We start from the raw sequence: 21248 nt of genomic DNA on the forward strand, positions 1-21248 counted from the left end.
CAAAAACTCTTCTAGTAATATCTTCTAGCCTATTCTTCGACCTCCAAGTTTTTCTATCTAAAGTCATGTCTTCGATAAGTTGCAGGTGTGTCATGTCATGTCTAATCATCTCTCTCAAAGACCTCTCTGCTTCAGTCTACTTCTACCTCTTCTTATACCCATTATCCACTATATATAATCAACCTCACACACCTTCTCACTGAGAAATCCGTACATCTTCTCTTCACATATCTAAATCATCTCAATCTTACCTCTTTGTCCGCCACACGAAGGCCTCACCAGCCACCTCATTCATATATTATACTTCCATGCAATATAATGATGGTCCATGGAATGATGGAATTAGTATGAATGCAATAGTATAAATCGTGTTGATTTCTTTTTAGACAACTTGTCTAGGTGTCTAGGAGTAAATATTTTGGCCGCCCGCGTGCGATTGACAGTAAAAATATGTACTTTCTTGGTCTTCTATTATTTGTCCACGTAATTATTTATTTAAAATTAGTTATTAATTTATAAAATCAAAATATAATTAATTAATTATTTTTATTTTGCTCTTAAAATTATTTCTTGTTGGAATAAATATTGTTATTGTTATCTTTTAAAAAAGTAATACCATTATTAAGATACTGATGAATAAGACACATAAATAAGTGTACTAAAAGCTTTAAAGATAAATAAGTAATTAATTTATAATTACTTTGAGAACCGCATAAATATTAAATAGACAGGTACTCCCTTCGTCCCATTTTACATGTCACATTTCTACTTTGCACTTGCATTAAGAAATTATGTGACTTCACCTTCTACCCTTATTTAATGTTTTCTTAAGTAACTCTTTAATGAATGATAAATACATTTTCAAGATTAATAAACTACTCTATCAAGGGTATAATAGGCAAAATATGGTAATTTATGCATAAATTTTATAAAATGACAAGTATTGTAATCCAACTATTTATAGAAAGGGATGACATATAAAATGAGAGGAGGGAGTAATAGAAAACGAGGGAATGAATGAAGCCAACGACCACAATTAAAGGTCTTCCCCACCTAATCCTATATTCCACTTTAACTTTTGTTATTTATTTTTTTTGTTCATAAAGCTTAATCTAATTGGATTCCTTCAACCAAGGAAATAATTATATCAGTGCATCCATCAATTTATTATGCGCTAGCTCCACATTTAAAATATGTAATGGGTCATCATTAGACCCAAAGTCTTTCTTTAACTTTTGCAGTCATGTAAATCTTTATAAAGCATACTTTTCTTTGTATGTGTTACTTTATATATGGTCACTTAATATTTATTATATGAAATTAAAATTACTTAATGCAATTTAACTATTACAATAGCCGCTATATCAAAAGAACTAGAATTTTCCTCCCTTAACAAGAAATTTCAAGTTCAAACACTGAATATGAAAAAAAAAAAATCCTTAGGAGAAAGAGCTTCCCCCAAATGAACAGGGGCAGAGCTACGGGTGGTGTGTGGCAATAAGGTTCAGAAGTGCAGGGCATTCAAGATCAAATCAGGGTAACTTATCCTAGGATAGTTTAATCCTAAGATAACTTATTCCCAACCAAACACTATAGTTGTATCATATTCAAAGACCTTACTCTAGTACCATTAGGAAAAAATATGTAAAAGGAAACGAAAAACAACCCATGAAAGAACATAGCAACCAAGTACAAGTATGGGAAGCTAAAGAAAGCTCAAAATTGAGAATTCAGAAATCTATAACTAAAAAGAGAGTTGCCTGTATAGTTAGAAATTCATGTACCCAAAAAATGTGGTTGCCGTTATGTAAACCAGAAAGTACATCTCTCCTCATATATCCAGTGAACACAGAAAAGTTCCTAGAGACTTGTGCCGTATATTTAAAAATCTCTTAAATTTAACTCTCACAGAAAGATGGGAGCCATCACAAGAGTTATTGTTGCAAGCATTTTGATTAGTACATGGAGAGAAGGTCCGGCTGTATCTTTGAATGGATCTCCTACCCTGAAACAGAAGAAATTGTAAGAAATCTGCAACGCGATACGTGTAGTTTTGCTTTCTAAGAAGATATATTGTTATGACTAGATGAGTATTTAGAACAATCAAGCAGGCACTAGTAAAACAATGAATGCACTTGGCAAAGCTTGCATGAAATGACCTATGAGTAACACGATTCTACCAACACTTGAGAACTATTTTTGCTAAGATCCTTCAAAAATGCCGCCACTGGAAGATACGGTCACATTTTTGAAGAATACAAGCAACACAGCTTGAGAACATGTGAATCATTTAAGAACACTTACGTGTCTCCAGTAACTGCTGCTTTGTGGGTTTCACTCCCCTTGCCTCCAAGAGCACCTGTTTCTATGTATTTCTTTGCATTATCCCAGGCTCCACCAGCAGTGTTGAGGAAAAGAGCCATAAGGATACCAGAAACCGTGGCAAACATCAACATGGAAGCTACAACTTTAGCCCCAAGAAGAGGATGCCCCGTGTAGTAGCCCAAAATGCGGAAAAGAACACCTATACGGAGATCAAGATGATATAATAAACTCAATATTTAAAACTGAGATCAAGAAGATATGAAACAGAGACTTAAAGACATCTATTAAGAATTAGAATTTTCCTGCACAACTGAACTGATGGAAATAAACAGATTGCAAAGTATTCTCCTCAGATTTTACTTGTAATGTTTGGTGAAGAAGAGATCACCACTCACCAAAGAGATAAACTACAGAGTGTGCACACACAGACAATACCAAGTAAACTAACAGGAAGGATGACAAAATAATTGATGTGTACTATATTCAGACGAACATACAGTACAAACACTGCTGCGGTAAATAATCAAACAGAAAATCACACAACGTGGTGAATGGATAGAATTTGGATGAGTGTCAGATGTTTCATGGTTCAGCAGAAAAAGATGCAGGGTGGATTTGCACAGATGTAGTCTAAGTGATACCTCACCTCACGACACATTTTGCAATTCTAAGCAAGTTGTTACTTTGCAATATCAAGTGCTAAACTTTACCACAAAGGACCATGTGGAATCTATTTAAACCACGAACAAAATATTAAAAAAGGTAGAAAAAAAAAAGATAGACCTGATATGTGAGGTTCTTATCAGTTAAAGTAGATATAAATTACCGAGACATTACACAGAAAATGCAAGCAGATGCAGATGAGAGCAAATATGTGACAAGATCAACAAACTCATTGAATAAATCCACAACAAAGATTATTTCAGGAAGATAGATATTAGGGATAATACACATTTTACCCCGACTTTTCCGGATTTTTCAGCGGCACACTTAAACTTTGCCGGGGTGGGGGTCATATGTTCCATGTCACTTGAAATAAAAAAAAAAAAAAAAGAGATGGCAGAAGCGCGGATGGTTGGCTGGCACTATGGCTGAGTTTTGGAGATGAAATTTGGAAAAAGAAGGGAAGGGCAAAAGGGGCAAGAGAAAATCATTTATTAATCAATTAAGTATAATTAATTATATAAGTATTGAATTAAAATCGACACTTGTACACATAAGTTAATCTTAACTTCTTTTTTGCCTCAAACCTCTCACAGTGTGAGGCTCACTTTTTGTGCCACATCATCACTGACGGGGATATTTATTCCATTTCAGAAGGTGTCCAAGGGGATAATAGGACCCCCTGCAAAGTTTGGGTGTGCATCTGAAAAACTGGACAATCCAGGGAGGAACATGTGTATTATAACTAAATATTATACAAGACTACAAAGTTCAAAGAAGAGTTCTCAAGGACCCAAACTAAGTTGACCTGGTAGCGATACATATCGCCTGAACACCAGTGATAGCTACAGATTTATGCTTCCAGATTACAGAAAACATGCAGTTAATTTTATTTTTTGTGACATAGGAACCCGCAGTTGCTACCCTTTTGGATGCGCACAAGGTAAACCTCACTCTAGTCTAATAGCTCGCAAACCATACAGAAAAGGTAAATCGCACTAGGCAAGTCCTGTGTGACGAGCTCGATTGAGAAAGCACGCAAGGTTCAAACCTGAGACCCCCCGCCATTTGGGAGATCCCCTGCTCAACAAGCTCGGTCACCCTTGCAGGTCAGTTCTATGGGATTTTGTAGCAGGAAAACCGTTCTAAGTGCAAGACTCACCAACAACTGTGGGGGATATGATAGCTAGGGCTCCAGGTTTAATCATCTCCTTCAAAGACGCAGACGCAACAATGGACACACATCGACCATAATCTGGCTTCTCCTTATAATCCTGCCACCAGTAAAAGTAACATGCATTAACTTCAGCCTTGCCATGAGCATTCTGCAACACAAGGCAACCTTCTGAAAGGTAATCCTACTAACCATGATACCAGGCCTCTCAATAAACTGTCTTCTTACTTCATTGACTACTTCCTGAGCAGTTCGACCAACAGCTGCACACGCCCAGGCACTGAACAGAAAGATGAGCATAGAACCCAGTAAACCACCAACAAATACTTCAGGTATCGCTATGTCAACCTGCATATTAATAAAAAGTCTTGGTACTGCAACTGTATAGTTAACGTAGTTAAAATTTAAAAAGGCCAGATAGAAAGTCATAGCAATTCCATACCTGCTTGAAGGGTTCTTGAGCAAATGCAGCTACCTCATCCATATAGGCACTGAACAGAAGAAATGATGCAAGAGCTGCAGATCCAATTGCAAATCCCTTGGTTGTAGCTTTGGTAGTATTTCCAACAGCATCAAGAACATCAGTTATCTCACGAACACTTTCAGGCTGTACATGAAAAGGCTTATTGAGCTAACCAAGCTAACAAAAATTTACAAGAAAAAGAAGTCACGACCTCATGCTTTTGCTCAGAAACATTAGCCTCACCTGTTGGCTCATCTCAACAATCCCACCAGCATTATCAGCTATTGGACCAAACATATCCATGGTGAGAACATACGCAGCCGTACTAAGCATTCCCATAGTTGCTACAGCAGTGCCAAACAACCCCCCCGTTGGATTTCCAGCTTCGTCTGTCAATCCTGATGTGCGACCAAGCCAGAAAGCAGAAACAATAGCCAAGCTTATGACAAGGACAGGTAGAGCTGTGGATTCCAGACCCAAACTAACACCCGCAATTATGTTTGTTCCATGACCAGTAGAGCTAGCAAGGGCTAAAGTACGCACAGGCTCGTATTTGTAGTCAGTGTAGTACTTTGATATCCAAACAAAGACATAGGCAGTAACAATTCCAACCAGACCACATAAAGCAAAATTCAACCAAGCAGTAGGAGCCTGTTCAGTATATAGTAACCACCGTGTTGACTGCAAATGGAATGCAATGCAAACAATAAGCAGAGAGAACAGAGACAGGAAGTCAAATAACCAATAACGGTAGAAATGGTGGATAATTTTCTAACTTCAAGGCAAATAAAACTTACCAAACCAAATGTCAGAACAGCTAAAAATATTGTCACTGAGTAACCCTTTTCAAGAGTTTTCATGGGATCCTCTATAGTTCCAATTACTCCAGAATCCCTTTTGTTCCGAATAGAGAATATGCCAACTGATGATATAACCAGGTCAAATGAATGAACAACTAGAGGAAACAGAATAAAGCCGGATGGATCTGCAGAAGAAATCAATCTAAATTAGATAAAACATATAACTTTAAGGAAACAGCAGATCACATGGGAGGAATTTGAAATAATTTCTAGGAACAAAAGTTCAGTATTTAGCCACATTATAGGAAGGGTGATCATTCTGTACACATATATTTCTAGTAACTAATCAAGCAAATATATGAAAAGCATAGCTAAGAATCACGTTTTGGGTAAAATTCTCTACTTTCTGTAAAGGTCTTGCGTAGCACATTAATAAGTTAATTATTTCATTGAGAAATATCTAAAGTAGGGCTTTAGAGGTGAGAAATTGTTACAGTTTCATTCTATCTAGTGTATACCATACAACTAGAGTGACAAAGCCTCAACCCCGAGCTAGTTCATGTCGCCTTCATGAATTCTCATCAACCTTCTCCCTCCATTTGGACACAAACCCTCACTGTTTATTATAGCTAAACAAATTAAGAGCTCGTTTTATGGCACCAGGGTAGTTTCAATCCACAACACACACGAGTAATAACAGACTATTAGGCTAAGCTGCAACTGTTATCCAAATTTAAGAAGACAACTTAAGTATGGGATGAACAAAATGTAAGACAAATATCATTATGAGACTTCTTCCCCCTCGCATTATAAACAGCAGCATCTAAAACAGCTTTGCCAAAGGCATGCTTTTGCCCAGCTTAACCACTGCTTCAGTGAAGGAACTAAGTTGATGAAATGTCCCCATCTTACAAAACACAAGACAACCAACAGCTCTGTGCTCACTAAATCACGTGTTTTAATTGTATTTGCTCAAACACTTACAACTCCACTGACTTCAGCGTTTTGTTAGGCATTTTCAACTTTGACAACACTGGTCTACAAACACTTGCTGTCCTTCATTTGCAGATATGCAGTTCCATCCTCACAGTTGACAGTACATATACATATGTTGAACAATTCCCTTTTCTGTAATACTTGGATTCAAATGCATCGGTTGGTATAGAACAATTAAAGTGGCCTTTTTGATACACTTCCACCAAGATTACGACCTAAATTATAATTTAGTCAACTCAAGTGTGAGTGTCATCCTACCTTCAATTTTGCAGCGTTGAGCCATGGTTCCTCCAAGTATCATTGCACTAATAATCTCCGCAGCTATACTTTCGAAAAGATCTGCACCTCGAGCAGCACAGTCGCCAACATTGTCTCCTACCTTAAATTTGGGAATTTATAAGGTTAGCATTAGGCACATCAACACAACGTATAGGTAGTCGCAGTTACGGTCAAATAATTGACGGAGCAGATGTCAATACTCTATAATTCCTTTTCTATGTTTAATTTAAAATAGCAAACTTTACTTTCTTTTATGTTATATTTGTTTTTATTTGTTGCTAAATATAAGCAAGCACTAAAGCTAGGATGTGAAACAGTTGATCATACCGACCTCAGTGAAGACAAAGTACTTCTTTAAACTCCAAGAATTTATCAAAGGAGATAACTTTCATCTAGAAAAATGAGAATCATTGGTGCTACTCAAGCACCAAAAAATGTTTCTAATCTCAAAGTTAAAGTACAATTGAAACAGAAACTTGAAATTCCACTGCACTAGCAAGGTGTATGGGGCAAAAAGTAAAACTTAATGAGATCATTCATAACACATCCAGCTAGAATACATGACTAAAATGCATGATTGAACACAGAAGTCACAGAAGAAAAATGAAAGAAGACAAATAAAAAAGAGTAGATAAATACCAGATCTGCAATTACAGCAGGGTTTCGTGGGTCATCTTCAGGTATACCCTGCTCTACTTTTCCAACAAGATCAGCTCCAACATCAGCAGCCTTCGTGAATATTCCACCACCCAACTGAGCAAAAAGGGCAACAAATGAAGCTCCAAAACCATACCCAACTAGTAGAAGAGGCACTGTGCAAAGATGAAGTAGAAGTCATAATTGTGAACTAGAAAACAGACATTCAAAAGTCAAAAGTGCATCTAAATGAAATAAAACAATGTGAAAAATTAGCAGATTTTACTCACAATCGGTTGCCTTCATTGTACCGGTTGAATCCACACCAAACCACACATACAAAATTGCATACAGGATAGCAACACCCATTACAGCCATACCAACAACCACCAATGCTGAAAATCCACCAGCACGAACAGCTATCTACATCAGAAAGATCTCAAGTCAATTTCCACAAGAAAGGACCTTAGCATTGTTCTTGTCGAACATTCTTATGAAGAGTAATAAAAAGAACCTGCAATGCCTCGCGAGCTGACCGTCTTGCTGCACTAGATACTCGAACATTTGCACGTACTGACACCCACATGCCAACATACCCAGCAACACCAGAACATAGAGCCCCAAAAAGAAATGCAGCGACCGTAATATAAGCAGATGTTACCCTATATCACAGCATGGGAAGTATCATAAAGTGAACTCAAACTTCTCTGAAAGAAGAGCAATTATCCAACTCAAAACCTGTCATCACCTGCCTAAGCCAGACAATTCTTGCTGAGGAGTTATATTACGAAATAAATAGATGCCTAGTATAACCAGTCCAAGCAATAGTGCCATCTTGGAGATGGTCCCATACTGAGTTCTGAAGAAACCTTCAGCTCCATCACGTATTGCATCTGATATCTAGCAAGTTAAATAATGAGCTCAAGACTTTAAGACAATATACATGTTCCAATGAAACAGGAGCAAAATCATGACTGCAAATCCAAGTTTCTGTAGATTAGGGGCTGCCATGAATATCATCAAGCTTTTTAACCAATTTCTTTACATTAAATTTCTCATAATGGAAAAAGATAATTTTTCCTTTCAATCGACTTCTCTCTGAAAATCTTATGTCTATGAAGGGCACTAAGGTCGGGTGGCATGTAAACTAGGAGCATGGAGGAGAGATATGAAAATGGAAGGAACAGATCATTTTTGTGGTTGGCAGGTGAAGGTGGCAGAAGCAAAAGCAGAGGCCATCCCATGCTGAATCTCCATAGCATCTTCTGCAGATGAAACTCTAGCATACAACTTTAACCCTTGGAACAACCACTCATACATGATGATCAAGAGTTAGCTCAAACAATAGGAGCCCCTTAACCAAGACAAAGGTTTTGGATACAATGCCATTCCTGCCTCCCTTACGACCTAACCCAATTCCAACATCCACCTCTATCTTCCACCAATAAATTAATAAATGAAAAAAATAGAAAAGAACTATAAGAATAATAAGATCTAGACTCATGTAGTTTACTGCATAGACCTTGAGACCCATATCAAAAGAAAAATATATGATCTAGTATGAGAAAACGTTGTCCAAACTCTCTGATCCACAAGTTATAAACACAGACAAGAACAGAAGGACCAGGAAAACTTTGAAAGACAACTTAAAAACTGATCAAGAAGATTGTACCTCGGACATCTCAGGTGGTCCCTCATCCTTTGCCAGCACCCACTTAGTAAGATAAATCGATACGAAAAAGCTGATGATACAAACTGAAAACACAAACACAAGGATGGGCGAGGTACTTGCACCAATGTAAAAGATAGCTCCAAAACAAACAAGCAGGAGCGCCAAAAGAACGCGCGAGTTTATCCTCATGAGAACACGAAATATCTGCATGAAACAGTTGTGACAACATTAAAACAAATACTTAGAAAGTAATAACGCAAACCACGAAAGAAAGAAAATTAAATAATGCTGCTAAAAACAGCTTTTCATTCAACAATTTTATTAGAGCAAAAGTGAACAACTAGAACATCTAACTGTTTTTTAATCAGAGTGTATTATTATAAACAAGCAACTGAATGAATAATTGATTTCTATACAGATAGAGAGAGGCACACACAATATTGGTGCTAGAAGAAAAATCAAGTTTTTGTATACTTTCAGAATGTTGGTCCTCTTCATTCACTTTGCATTACAAAATTGTAACGAGCTTTCCTGCATAAAACTACAATCATCTTTAATTTTCATCATATTCTGACTTGATGTGGCACAACTTCTTGGGCAAGATTCAAAAGCAGAGATGTTTATTACTCATAGATAATAGATACCAAAGAGATTCAAAACAGGCACTTCATTTATGTTTATCTACTAATTTAGAAGTACAGACAGGAGTAAATGAATGGTGAATAAATTTTAGGAAAATTAACAACTATAACCATGAATTTCAAGAGAACTAGGAACTTGGTTCTTCTGCGACTAACAATAAAGATCATTCATTCTTCCGCAGAAAAAATTTAACGAAACATATTTCTCTTCAGAGGAGGCCAGGGTATGTAGAATGTACAACATTGTGAGGCAAACGCCTGACAATAATTGATTCTTTTAACAAACATGTAAATTGTAATAGAGGTTTTCGAGAAATTAAACAAAGAAAGAAAAGCATTCAAATAGCATAAAAAATGAAATAGCCCACCTTATTCATCCCCAAAGCAAGAAAGAGTGAATGTATCTATGCTGAATCACCAGTAAGTAGGAGAACGAGAAACTTGGGTGATATAATTATAAGGTGATTTGGAAGACAACCCCTTCTTCATTTTGGGTAAATACACACAACAACAACAACAATATACCCAGTGTAATCCCACAAAGTAGGGTATGGGAAGGTAGAGTTTACCAAAACCTTACCACTACCTTAAGAGGTAGAGAGGTTGTTTCCTCTAGACTCTCTGCTCAAGAAAAAACAATCCAAAATAGTAGAGAAAGAAATAATAGAAATGAAGACAATCATAGCAAAATACTCGAGTCAAACTAACAAATCATCCTAAACAATAGTCATAAAATTTAGTTTACATTTTGGGAGAATATGGGAATGAAGAAAATTTAGTCTATTTTTAAAGAGTTGAAAAACCATAATTCCTTCAGATATCTCTAAGTGGAACATAGTGCACTGGCTAATCTCTGAAAACTATCTGGTTAGGAAATAAGCCTAGTATAATCTCCATGTTTATATTGTTAGTCCTTGCATAGTCTAGGAAGATAGATTAAAAAGAGCAAATTAGAGAAACATGAGCAAAATAGAGAAACATGAACAAAATAGAGAAACAAGTGCACCTAAATAATGTAACCTACCCATGGTGCATAAGCCTTGCTCTTCATGCTAGGAAATGTCCTTGGTCTATCTTGGTAAGGGCCCAAGTTCCCTCCTTCCATTTCATCATCCATTGCAACGGTTTGAAAAGAATTTACCCTCCGTGCTACTGGGAAAGAGCTGAACTCACTTTGGGGCAAATCGCCCCCTGAACCTGGTCGCTGTATTTTGAATTTCTTTTGTTAATCACTTCCACTAATTCCTTCGCTCGTGTTGAAGCAGTTGTGACGTTTACTTCTCCACAATTAAATCCACTCACATAAATTCTTCAGGTCTTGGGGGGAAAAAGAAACCAAAAACATTCTATCAGATAATTACATGTTCATAAGACAGAGAAAGGAGACATTACATGTCCATAAATCAATAAACTTGCAAAGAAAGCCCATTTGAAACTGATCAAAGCTGAAGCATCTAGTCTACATAGAAAAACTCGTGAAACACAATCTAAACCTAGAAATGCCCGTAGAGCAGTTACAACTTACAGCTAATTCTCAAGTGTATATAAGTTGAAAATCAAATGTAATGTCCAAACTTATTTTAGACTAACAGAAACACGAATAATCAAACAAAATAGAGCTAAAAAAACAGCCAAGTTGAACAGAAGAAGACAAAACGAAACAACTGAACAGAGGAGATCAAAATGAACCATTTCAAACTATAAACCTACCAAATAAAATCAACGAATTTGCAATTTAACACATTTGAAACTGATCAATGTTATATCACTTAAAATTAAAAAAAAATCACGAAACACAATTGCTTATCCTAAAATACCAGTACAAGCAGTTACAACTACTTTAAATCCAATAAAACTGATAATTAAACTGTAAAATCCCAAATAAAGCAAAGAATGCAGAAATTCTTACGAACAGCAATCGCAGATCGGGATCCGATCAACTCCGCCGGAGAAAAGGATATATCCACCTCCACAACCCGATCGGAGTCGAGAACTTCCTAAACCCTTGCAGATCTCAATTGACAGATGCGAAGACTAAAGATTCGAAGCGAAATGTTGAAACGGAACTTGGGCTGCAACTGCCGAAAAAGAGTGAAACTGGAAAAGCTATTTTTCTCTCTGTGTGTTTTTGTGAAGTATTTAAGATTAGGTGAAAATGAAATACGTAGCAAATTGTTGACTTATGTGCATAATCCAATAACTGATTGCCACATGCGCAATCCAACGTGTTGTTGCTTGCGTGTCATTATGTGGGCTTTCTCCCTAAAACTGACAGAATTTCGGATATGCTGCTACTTTATGATAAGAAAAGAAAATATAATAAAGATTTTTACAGTTTTTTTAATTTCTATTTTCCCTTGGTAAAACATATGCCTAATTGGAAAATTAACACTGATCGCTAATCTTTTCATTTAAATTCTATTTTTTTTCTCTTTTTGGATAATAGTTTAGATTATTTAGATCCAAAAAAACTTTGCTAAGATTAGAACTTATTATTAAGGAAAGAAAATAAAAGGGAACGAATTTAGTGTTGGTCCATAAGGTTGCGGAAATAAGAATGACAGATATACTAGGAAAGGTAGGGTAATAATGAAGATATTTGGGAGAAGATGGGAGTACTTTTGATGGAAACAAGATACAGAAACCAAAAAGCAAGATTGAGATGATTCTGGCATGGGAAAAAGAGATATACAAATGTCGAGTGCGGAGGTGTGAGAGATTGACTATGAACGATTTTAGGAGAGGTAGAGGTATACTGGAGAAGTATTAAGGAGAGGTGATTAGACAGGATATGACACAGTTTTAGCTTACCGATGATATGATCTTAGATAGAAGGGTATGGAAGACACGAATTAAGGCAAAAGGTTAATAGGTTGTATTGTGTTGTCTTGTTGTCCATTCATATTAGTAGTTGTAGTATTGCTTCTATAGTTTCTTGTTCTTTGATCTCTTTTATTATCTATTGATTTGTTGTACTTGATTATTTGTCACGATCCAAAAAATGGATGTGATGGCACTCGTCTTATCCCGCCAAGACAAGTCAACCTAAAACTCAACCATTACAATAAAATGCGAAAATTTCATAATCAACTCAAATTAACCCCAAAATCTGGTTGTCACGTGTACAAGTCTCTAAAGTATTACAATTGATTCAAAAGAAAACACAAGTCTCAAATGACCTTGTGTCTAGAATAGAACAAGGTCATAATTAAGGAGAAAGAAGGTCTACTGAAATGACAAGCAGCATCCTCACAAACCTCCACAAGAAGCCTCAGACAAGGAGAAGAGAAAATATCACCAAGGTCCGGGCTAGTAACCTACAAAAAAATGTAGAAGCAAGGGGTGAGTACCAAACCACACGGTACTCAGCAAGTAAACCTCTAAACACAAGCTAAAGAGATATAATACGGATACTCCTTACACCCTAACCGAACCTCCACAACTACAACCTACATAAAACCAGCCCAACCTAATAGTTCATAATTCACATAGCACACAGCTCAACAACAACACTCTAACAATTACATATCCTCAACAACAAGCTCAATGTTCATCAATCAAAGTTTCACAGAAAGGCACTCACAAGATCAGCAAAACACAATATCAAGTTCACTAATGATAAATATGTGCAATGCAATGTCAAGTATAGTGATGCATGTTTGACCTAGTGATACACACCCGATGTCTCTCAGTCCGGGACCCATGGGGGAATATCTGTCCATGCATCTATCGGGGCACGCGACATGACCCTCGATAATAGTAACCATTTCGGCGCGCGATACGACCCTCGATAATAGTAACCATCGCTGCGCGTGATACGTCCCTCGAAATATAGTATCCATCGCGGCGCGCGATACGTCCCTCGAAATGGTACATCCTATTTAATTTCTTATTCTTTCTCAATGCACATAACACTTGTCACAACCATATCTCAGAACAATGCAAATGACATGTTCACACAAATAATAAGGAGATGACCATTTTCATAACATTACACAATTCACAACAACACAATCATATGATTAAACATCAACAATGATTCAAAGAGCCTTTCAAACCATTCTCAACACATCACACACAACAATTAATCACATTGCCTTTTTTTTACCCCTTTTTCATCATTAGAATTAATCAATGTGGACAAGTCAACCCATCACCAATTTCCATTACTCCCAAACACATATTACAAGGAAATACACGAATTCCATACACTTAACAAGGGTTTAGAAATCCACTTGCCTTAAATAATCGGACAATCGTTCTGGGACTTGAGGCTTCCCTTTTCGTTGTAATTCCAACTCAAAGCAATCTATTCACATTAATAATCACTATAAGATTTCGAAACTAACAACACTCATTACTATGATCCCAAAATTCACTTCAAAGTTGAATCTATGCCCACAAGGACATAACTGAAATTTTATTAAAACTATATTACTCATATCGTAGACCCCAAATTTATAACACGTAAACAAATTATAGGAGCAACATTGCTGGACCATTGCCTTGAAAACATACGGACATTAAGCATGGGGATTTCCAGATTCTAGCTTTAACCCATTAAATAAGCAGTGTACTACAATTTATTAGAAAAAGATCACAAATAAAATGAACGAATCTGCCATGTATTTCTTAAAATTATAAAATATCTACTCCTTAATATACAAAAATCTTTATAATACAATTAAATATTAAAGTAACCACCACAAAATCCTATAGTATCTAGCTCTTAAACAAATCCAACACTGTCATCTAACATATCTTTTAATTATTTATTTATTTTTTTACATAATTACTTTTGATGTTAGCCTCAATTTACCAATCAAAACAAAATTATCCAAGTATTAGAAAGGTAATGATTATAACAAACCCGTGATTCCTCTTCAATTTGTAAGTCCGCCGCAGGTAAGTTCTTTCGAGTTCCGTCTATTCTCTCCTTTTCTCTTTTTTTTTTCTTTTCTTTTCTAAAATAAACCCTACTAATTTATTTTAATATTAAATAAGTTATTGACTTGACTCATTAATCACCAACTAATAAAATTTAATTATTTAATAAATATCCACCAACTAAATAACCGTAGTTATTGAATAGTTCAAATTCCCAAAAATTACATTCTAGGTCATTACATTATTGTATTTTTTTTATAGTTTGTGTTTGGTTACTACGTGTTCTTTTTTATTAGTTGCTTTTTGTATTTATGTTATTTTTTTTAGCTTTAACTGGTTTGAATTGTTTTTTATCACGATTTATCGATTACGGTTTATCAGAAACAATCTCTCTATCTCTGAGATATGAATAAAATCTGTAGATTACACTAGATATATTGTTGTAAAATAATTTAAGGCACGTTTGGAACATCATCTTTGTAATCGAACAAGGGGTTATTACATTATTGGCATAATTATTTAGTCAGATAATTATTTTGCCAGTATGGAATTCGATGTAATTAAAGGGAAATATTCAATTACACTATAATACTCAAGAGGGGAGAAAACTTGGTGATAGACGATTTTTCAATACTTTATGTTTTTTTTTCATTTTAGTATTTTGTAAATATGTGTCACACATTAAAACTTATTTGTAAGTTTATTTGAAAAAAAATGTTTATGCATTTTTTATAATGAATTTTTATTTTAAAAAAATTAAAAAGTATCAAACTACATCATACTTATTGTTCAACTTCTCTTAATACTACTAAGAACATGCTTATAAAGACAATTTTTTAAAAAAATACAATAGAGTAAAGAGTAAGTGTATTTTGTTCTAAGTGGAATTTTTAGGTAGTGTAATCAAGAAAAATATCGCTCGCTTGTTATTATTTTGAAAATTTATGCAATTGTAATTATACAAATTAGATGGGGTACAAGTGAGGATAAGGATGTGTTTATAACTTAACGCTAAAGTTTTTTTTTTTGTGTATTAAACAATATGTTGTGAGCACTATTTGTACATCGTTGAGTCAGTTATATATGTCATTATGTAATCGCGGTAGTGAATTCCAAATTTTTCAGAAATAATTGATCTTTGAAGCTTATTGTAATCAGACACTAATGACATATCAGTCACTTTACTCTTGATTAAGGCCACTTGTCACTAATATATCGAGCTTGGAACGAACTAAAAACATGCTTAAAGGATGTTATCCAAGCATAATCTAAGATTTTGACTGAAACTGCCTTAATTGGGATAGATCTAATTAGAATCGTTCTTCCACACATCATCTTTTGCATTCTTCATCTGTCAGAATCATTATTAAATTTAGTAAATATAACAACGTAACATGACACAAATAATTACATTGTAATTACTGAATAAACATACCATTTTAATTATTGTATAGTATAGTTACTTGATTGTAATTACCATAACTTAGTAATTATACATTGTTTTTCAAGCATAGTTGTAATAAAATCAATGGTAAGGCCAATTTGTAAGTCAATGTTCTAATCCTTTTTCAAGACCAATCTACTGTATAAGGCCTCACATAGTGTCCTTTGAATCGAATGTTGGATTGCTAATTGTTATACACGAACTCATCAAAGGTAATTGGTCATCCCAATAACCCCGAAAGACCATGGTACATGCTCTCTAAGAGTATAACCGCTCAGACTAATTATCGATCTACAAGTAAGACGTTGTGTTGAGTTCAACCCAACTACCCAATGCCTTATGAAAAACTATCAAAATTGAGCGAGAACTGCGACCCTCTCTCAGAAATTATGGAAACAGGTACCATGTGCAGTCGAACTATCTCACAAGTGTAGATTTATACTAACTATTTGTTGTAGTTTGTACCGGTCAAAAATGTGCAGGCTTTGCGAGTCGGTCCATAATATCCAAACTGGCTCATGCTTCCTTGCAATATATTGCAAGCCCTCCATGAAGTTTATAGTGATAACTTCTCATTTCCACTTGGGAATAACAAAAATCAGAGCCAATCCACTATATTTCATGTTCACGCTTGACTTGTTGATAGTTCAAGCAACGAGTTATATGGTCAAATATGTTTCTTTTCATGTGCCTCAAATCTTTGCGTCGGATACACATAACGGTATAACCAAGTTTTCGACGTTTTCTCTCCAATTTTTCATGTTCCATCCAATTTTTCATGTTCCAAACTTTTCTACGTTTTTCTAGAAAAATCGTGGCAACCGAACCAATTTTCGCACACCTTAACTAATTTACCTCATTTACCTTTCATCAACACAGATCACAAAACCAAAGTTTTTCGAAGTTATATGCAATAATCTCTTATTGAAAGTACATTTGCTTTGGTGCAAATGTATTTTAATTTCTCAAACATTTAAAACAAGAACCTACTAGCTTAATACATTTGTACGTTTGATCGATGATCAATGATTAATGAGAGTACATTTGACACAACAAGGCCATGTGATGCTAAAAGAGGTCAAACAATTTGGTAGTCCAAACTCCGAACTATGTTGCCATGAATCATGATGCAACAATATTGCCATATTCAGCCAAAAAACACGGCAACTTTTCAACCACCAAAGTATTCTCTAACTAAACACGCCCATATGCCATTGGCCCATTACCCATATGTCGGTCTTGAAAAAAAATACAAATTAAGGCGTTTATGCACTTGTTACATATGATTTATAAATAACAATAAAATAATATCTTGACCGGCCAACTTAAAGGAACTTTGACCGTTAATAATGCTCATATATGATATGCCTCTACTCATATGTCATTCTTGCTAAAAGGACTATTCAAGGTGTGCACTTACATTTTTTCAATAACAATTGGTATTTGAATCGACTTGATCGTTAGGTTAAGTACATAATATTATCTTCATCAGCATAACTATCAAATAAGGTTATCCACTAGATAAGATATAAGACTATACACAGTACTGTATACAAAACTTGGATTAATGCAAGTACTTAAATAAGATGAAATGGGAAGACATGATAAGGCAGAATTGAAGGTCAATGAGCTATACCCACAAGCTTGCTTACAACTTTATTAGGACATAAGAATCTTAATTCGTGCAATTGTTACATGAAATATTTACATAACCTTTATCTCATTTCTCAATCAATTAAAAACAACAATTTGCCCTACTTTTTACAATTTATATATAAACTAGTACTAAGTACAAACTTAAAATAACACATATTACCTTATAGTAATTGGGTACATTAGAGATGAACAACCAAAGGCCTCTTCAAATTACAAAGACAACGCTCATTTTTTTTATAGAATCATTTAGGAATACTTACGAAGAAATGAATGTCGATCCTTTAACATGTTGAAATTCCATCCAGAATCTTAACGACTTCATTCATGGGCGGCCTAGCGTGATAATTTTCATTAGCACACATCATAGCAATCCTAAAATACTCAACAATTGCACTTTCTTTTAACTCATCCTTTGAAAGATTGGCATCAACCATTTCCATGTACCTTCCTTGCTCTACCATACCACTAATCCAATTGACAAGCCTAATTTCACGACCATCTTCTCCTGTAAATGGGAAATTAGGGCGCCTCCCGGTGACAATCTCTAACATTAACACACCAAAACTATAAACATCTCCATTTGTTTTTGCCATTGGTGCACCATTTATGTACTCTGGTGGCATGTACCCCATTGTTCCTGCTACTTGTGTTGATACATGTAAATGTGATCCTTGAATTCTTCTAGCTAATCCAAAATCAGCAATATAAGCATCGAAATTTGCATCTAATAAGATGTTACTGGCTTTGATATCTCTATGAATAATTGCAGTAACCAAATTATGCATATAAGCAAGTCCTTCAGCTACTCCTTTAACAATTTTTATCCTTGTTTCCCAATTTAGTGGCATCCATGGCATTGATTCCAACATATCGGAAGTCGATGACGTGTCGTAAAGCCATTGGTCAAGGCTACCTTTTTCGATGAACTCGTAAATTAGTACCCGGTCACAACCCGTGGAGCAATACCCGAGCATTTTGACTATATTCTTGTGTTTGATATTACCTAGGGTTTCCATCTCCGCTCGATATTCTCGGAACCCTTGAAAAGCATCGGCGGAGAGCTTCTTCACGGCGACGGTCTTACCGCAGGTGAGCGTTGCCTTGTATACCATCCCGAAACTCCCGTCGCCGATGATGAGTTCCGGTGAGAAATCTCGGGTCGCGTCGGCGAGCTGCTTCATGGAGAGTTGATCCAGATTCGGGTCAAATGTTGCACTTTCAGTAACGGTGATGGATGAAAGCTCTGTATTGCTACTAGCTATAGCCCGAATGTTCCGATTCCGGGTCCGGGGATTATTCCGGGTCTCCTCTTCAATTTGACGACGTTTGATGGGGTCTCTGCAGAAAACATAGAGAGAAGCAAAGATCAAGAGGACTGCAACGAAACTGGAAGCCGCAGCTATAAAAGCTTGGAGTGGAGGATCCATGGAAGTAATAAAGTGAAATTAAAAGTAAAACTGAGTTTTTCTTTTTCCGATTGGTTGATGAGAATGAAATTGAAGATGGAAATAGGTGGAAGAGAGAGAGGAGGAAAAGGAGAAGCCGCCATTAACGGGTGAAGAAGATGGGGTTTTGAATGAAAGAGAAGATGTTGGGTTGTCTGAAAGGGCGGACTGGGATTGGGGGTCAACGGTCCATACAGTAGAATTTCATTATACTTCTAGTTAGGTTTAGGGGTGTTCACGGGTCGGTTTTGATCGATTATTGATAAAAAATTAAATTAATTTAATTTAATTGGTTTTAAAATTATCAAAATCAAACCAAACCAAATATAGTATATATTTATCGGTTTGGTTGTTATCGATTTTGGTTCGGTTTGATTATTCGGTTATTAACCATAGATAAAAATAAAAGAAACAATTTATTCAAAACGTGAAAAAAAGTGACAACAATCCATTTAAAACGAAAATAATTACAATGACTAACATTACAAAACTTTCTATCATTGAATTTACTATGAATAAAGCTTCAAAATCCATTATCTTGGCCTAGAAGAAAGAGAAAGTGATATTTTCAATCTTATAAAGAATTGTTATAGACACACTCAATACATAAAACCAATAAGATAAATATTTTCACCTTGGACATTTTTTCTTTGATAAGTAAATTATAAATAAATTTTGATGAAAACACATATAAGATCTTTAAAATTGTTTATAAAATAATATATTATGTATGTATATCAATAATATATATATATAATTTGTCGGTTCGGTTCAATTATTTCTTCGAATTTTTTCGAACAAAATCATAACCAACCCATATACTATCGGTTTTTAAAAATCTAAAACCAAATCACACCTAACCCAAATAAAAAACGATTTATTTAATCGATTTGGTTCAATTTTTTGATTTGGATCGATTTTTATCCAAACCGTGAACACCCCTACTTCTAGTAACAGTAGTACCAGTAAATTCACTCTAGTGTGATAGCTCACAAATCACTAAGACCATCTCCAACCCAACACCAAATTTGGTGTGTGAATAGTGTTACACCTAATTTGGTGTAACACTATTCATCACACTAATTCACTTTTTGAATATTATTTCATTATGTAAACTTTTAATTAAACATTATATAAATTGTATGTTTTAATTAAATCTCTTGTATATTTAATTATTTTTTATGTAATATTTTTATAATATTCATTTTAGATATAAAATTTAGCTTTTCTATAAATTAATTTTTCTATATATGACTTTAAAAAAAAATTAAATTTATGTTAATTCTCTATAAATTATAATTGGATATAACTACAATTAACCTTCACAAAAATTAAAAATACAAACATATAAATTTTTAAACAAATAATATAATGTACTTAAAAATAATCGATAATAATAAACATTCAACAAAGTAGTAATTGACATACATCAAAATTGAAATAAGTAAATAAATGAAATAGAAATAATAATAATATAATAATATATTAATGAAGAGAGAGAAAATATTTCTTTTTGGTGTAAAATTTGGTGCAGTAGGTTGGAGTTGAATACACCAAAAATAGTGTTGAAAATTTGGTGTTTGAGTTGGAGATGCCTTAAGGCCCGTTTGGCCATGCGATATGAAATCATAATATTATAATATGAAATCATGAGATGAAATTGAAGTTTTGTTTGGACATACGATGTGGAATCAACGTTCATGCTGATTCCATCTCATTATTTCATATAATGAGATGAAATACTATATTCTCCAAAAACCATAATATGGGAATTCCATATCATGATTTGGGATTTTTAAATACAAAAATTGACCCACAAATTTATATTTTGTTAAAACAACCTACATTTATATCTACTAACCATTTATTTCATATGTAAACAAAATTTATAATCACATCATTACTTTTTAAAATTTATTATTCTCACCAACATAAAGTTTATCATTACTTTAAATTTGGTGAATAGAAATGATAAAGTAGAAATTGATTTGGTGAATATAAATAAAAACGGAGGCAGTAATGCTTTTTTGATTTTTCATAATAGGAAAAAACGTCTCTTTCAACTACATATGAAAATGTTTAAAGCAATTTAATATGAAAAAAGACAAAATTGGTGATGTATGTTTGATTATCACTACTTCCAATATGTTTGATTTTTAGCACGAAA

General features: G+C 34.7%; 2 protein-coding genes across 3 annotated transcripts; both read right to left on the bottom strand.

Annotated features, from left to right (window-relative positions):
- Positions 1 to 1696: 1696 nt before the first annotated feature.
- On the bottom strand, positions 1697 to 11766 carry LOC125854572 (pyrophosphate-energized membrane proton pump 3). 2 transcript variants are annotated; one of them, XM_049534154.1, is made up of 15 exons: positions 11559 to 11766; positions 10674 to 10966; positions 9009 to 9212; positions 8085 to 8236; positions 7851 to 7998; positions 7627 to 7759; positions 7340 to 7512; positions 6680 to 6800; positions 5423 to 5610; positions 4869 to 5306; positions 4605 to 4769; positions 4355 to 4510; positions 4151 to 4262; positions 2305 to 2524; positions 1697 to 2005 (listed from the first exon to the last, which is right to left on the bottom strand). In XM_049534154.1, exons 2-15 carry the CDS (start codon positions 10764 to 10766, stop codon positions 1906 to 1908), a joined length of 2403 nt encoding a protein of 800 aa, XP_049390111.1. In that variant the 5' UTR covers positions 10767 to 10966; positions 11559 to 11766; the 3' UTR covers positions 1697 to 1905. The 2 variants fall into 2 exon arrangements, with proteins under 2 accessions (XP_049390111.1, XP_049390112.1); XM_049534155.1 differs by lacking the exons at positions 10674 to 10966; positions 11559 to 11766 and having other exon boundaries at positions 8085 to 8229.
- Positions 11767 to 17691: 5925 nt separating this feature from the next.
- On the bottom strand, positions 17692 to 19253 carry LOC125856601 (leucine-rich repeat receptor protein kinase EMS1). Its single transcript, XM_049536190.1, has one exon. The coding sequence runs from the start codon at positions 19061 to 19063 to the stop codon at positions 17918 to 17920; it is 1146 nt and encodes a 381-aa protein (XP_049392147.1). The 5' UTR covers positions 19064 to 19253; the 3' UTR covers positions 17692 to 17917.
- Positions 19254 to 21248: the final 1995 nt, after the last annotated feature.

Source organism: Solanum stenotomum, chromosome 2, assembly GCF_019186545.1.
Source record: "Solanum stenotomum isolate F172 chromosome 2, ASM1918654v1, whole genome shotgun sequence".
In the NCBI taxonomy this organism is placed as follows: Eukaryota; Viridiplantae; Streptophyta; class Magnoliopsida; order Solanales; family Solanaceae; genus Solanum; species Solanum stenotomum.

Coding starts and splice junctions, on each gene's coding strand:
- LOC125854572 (XM_049534154.1), bottom strand. CDS start 10,766: ATGGATGATGAAATGGAAGGAGGGAACTTGGGCCCTTACCAAGATAGA. Junction 5,611..6,679: donor TCAACGCTGCAAAATTGAAG/GTAGGATGACAC, acceptor TTTCTTCTGCAG/ATCCATCCGGCTTTATTCTG. Junction 5,307..5,422: donor CTGTTCTGACATTTGGTTTG/GTAAGTTTTATT, acceptor TTCCATTTGCAG/TCAACACGGTGGTTACTATA.
- LOC125856601 (XM_049536190.1), bottom strand. CDS start 19,063: ATGGATCCTCCACTCCAAGCTTTTATAGCTGCGGCTTCCAGTTTCGTT.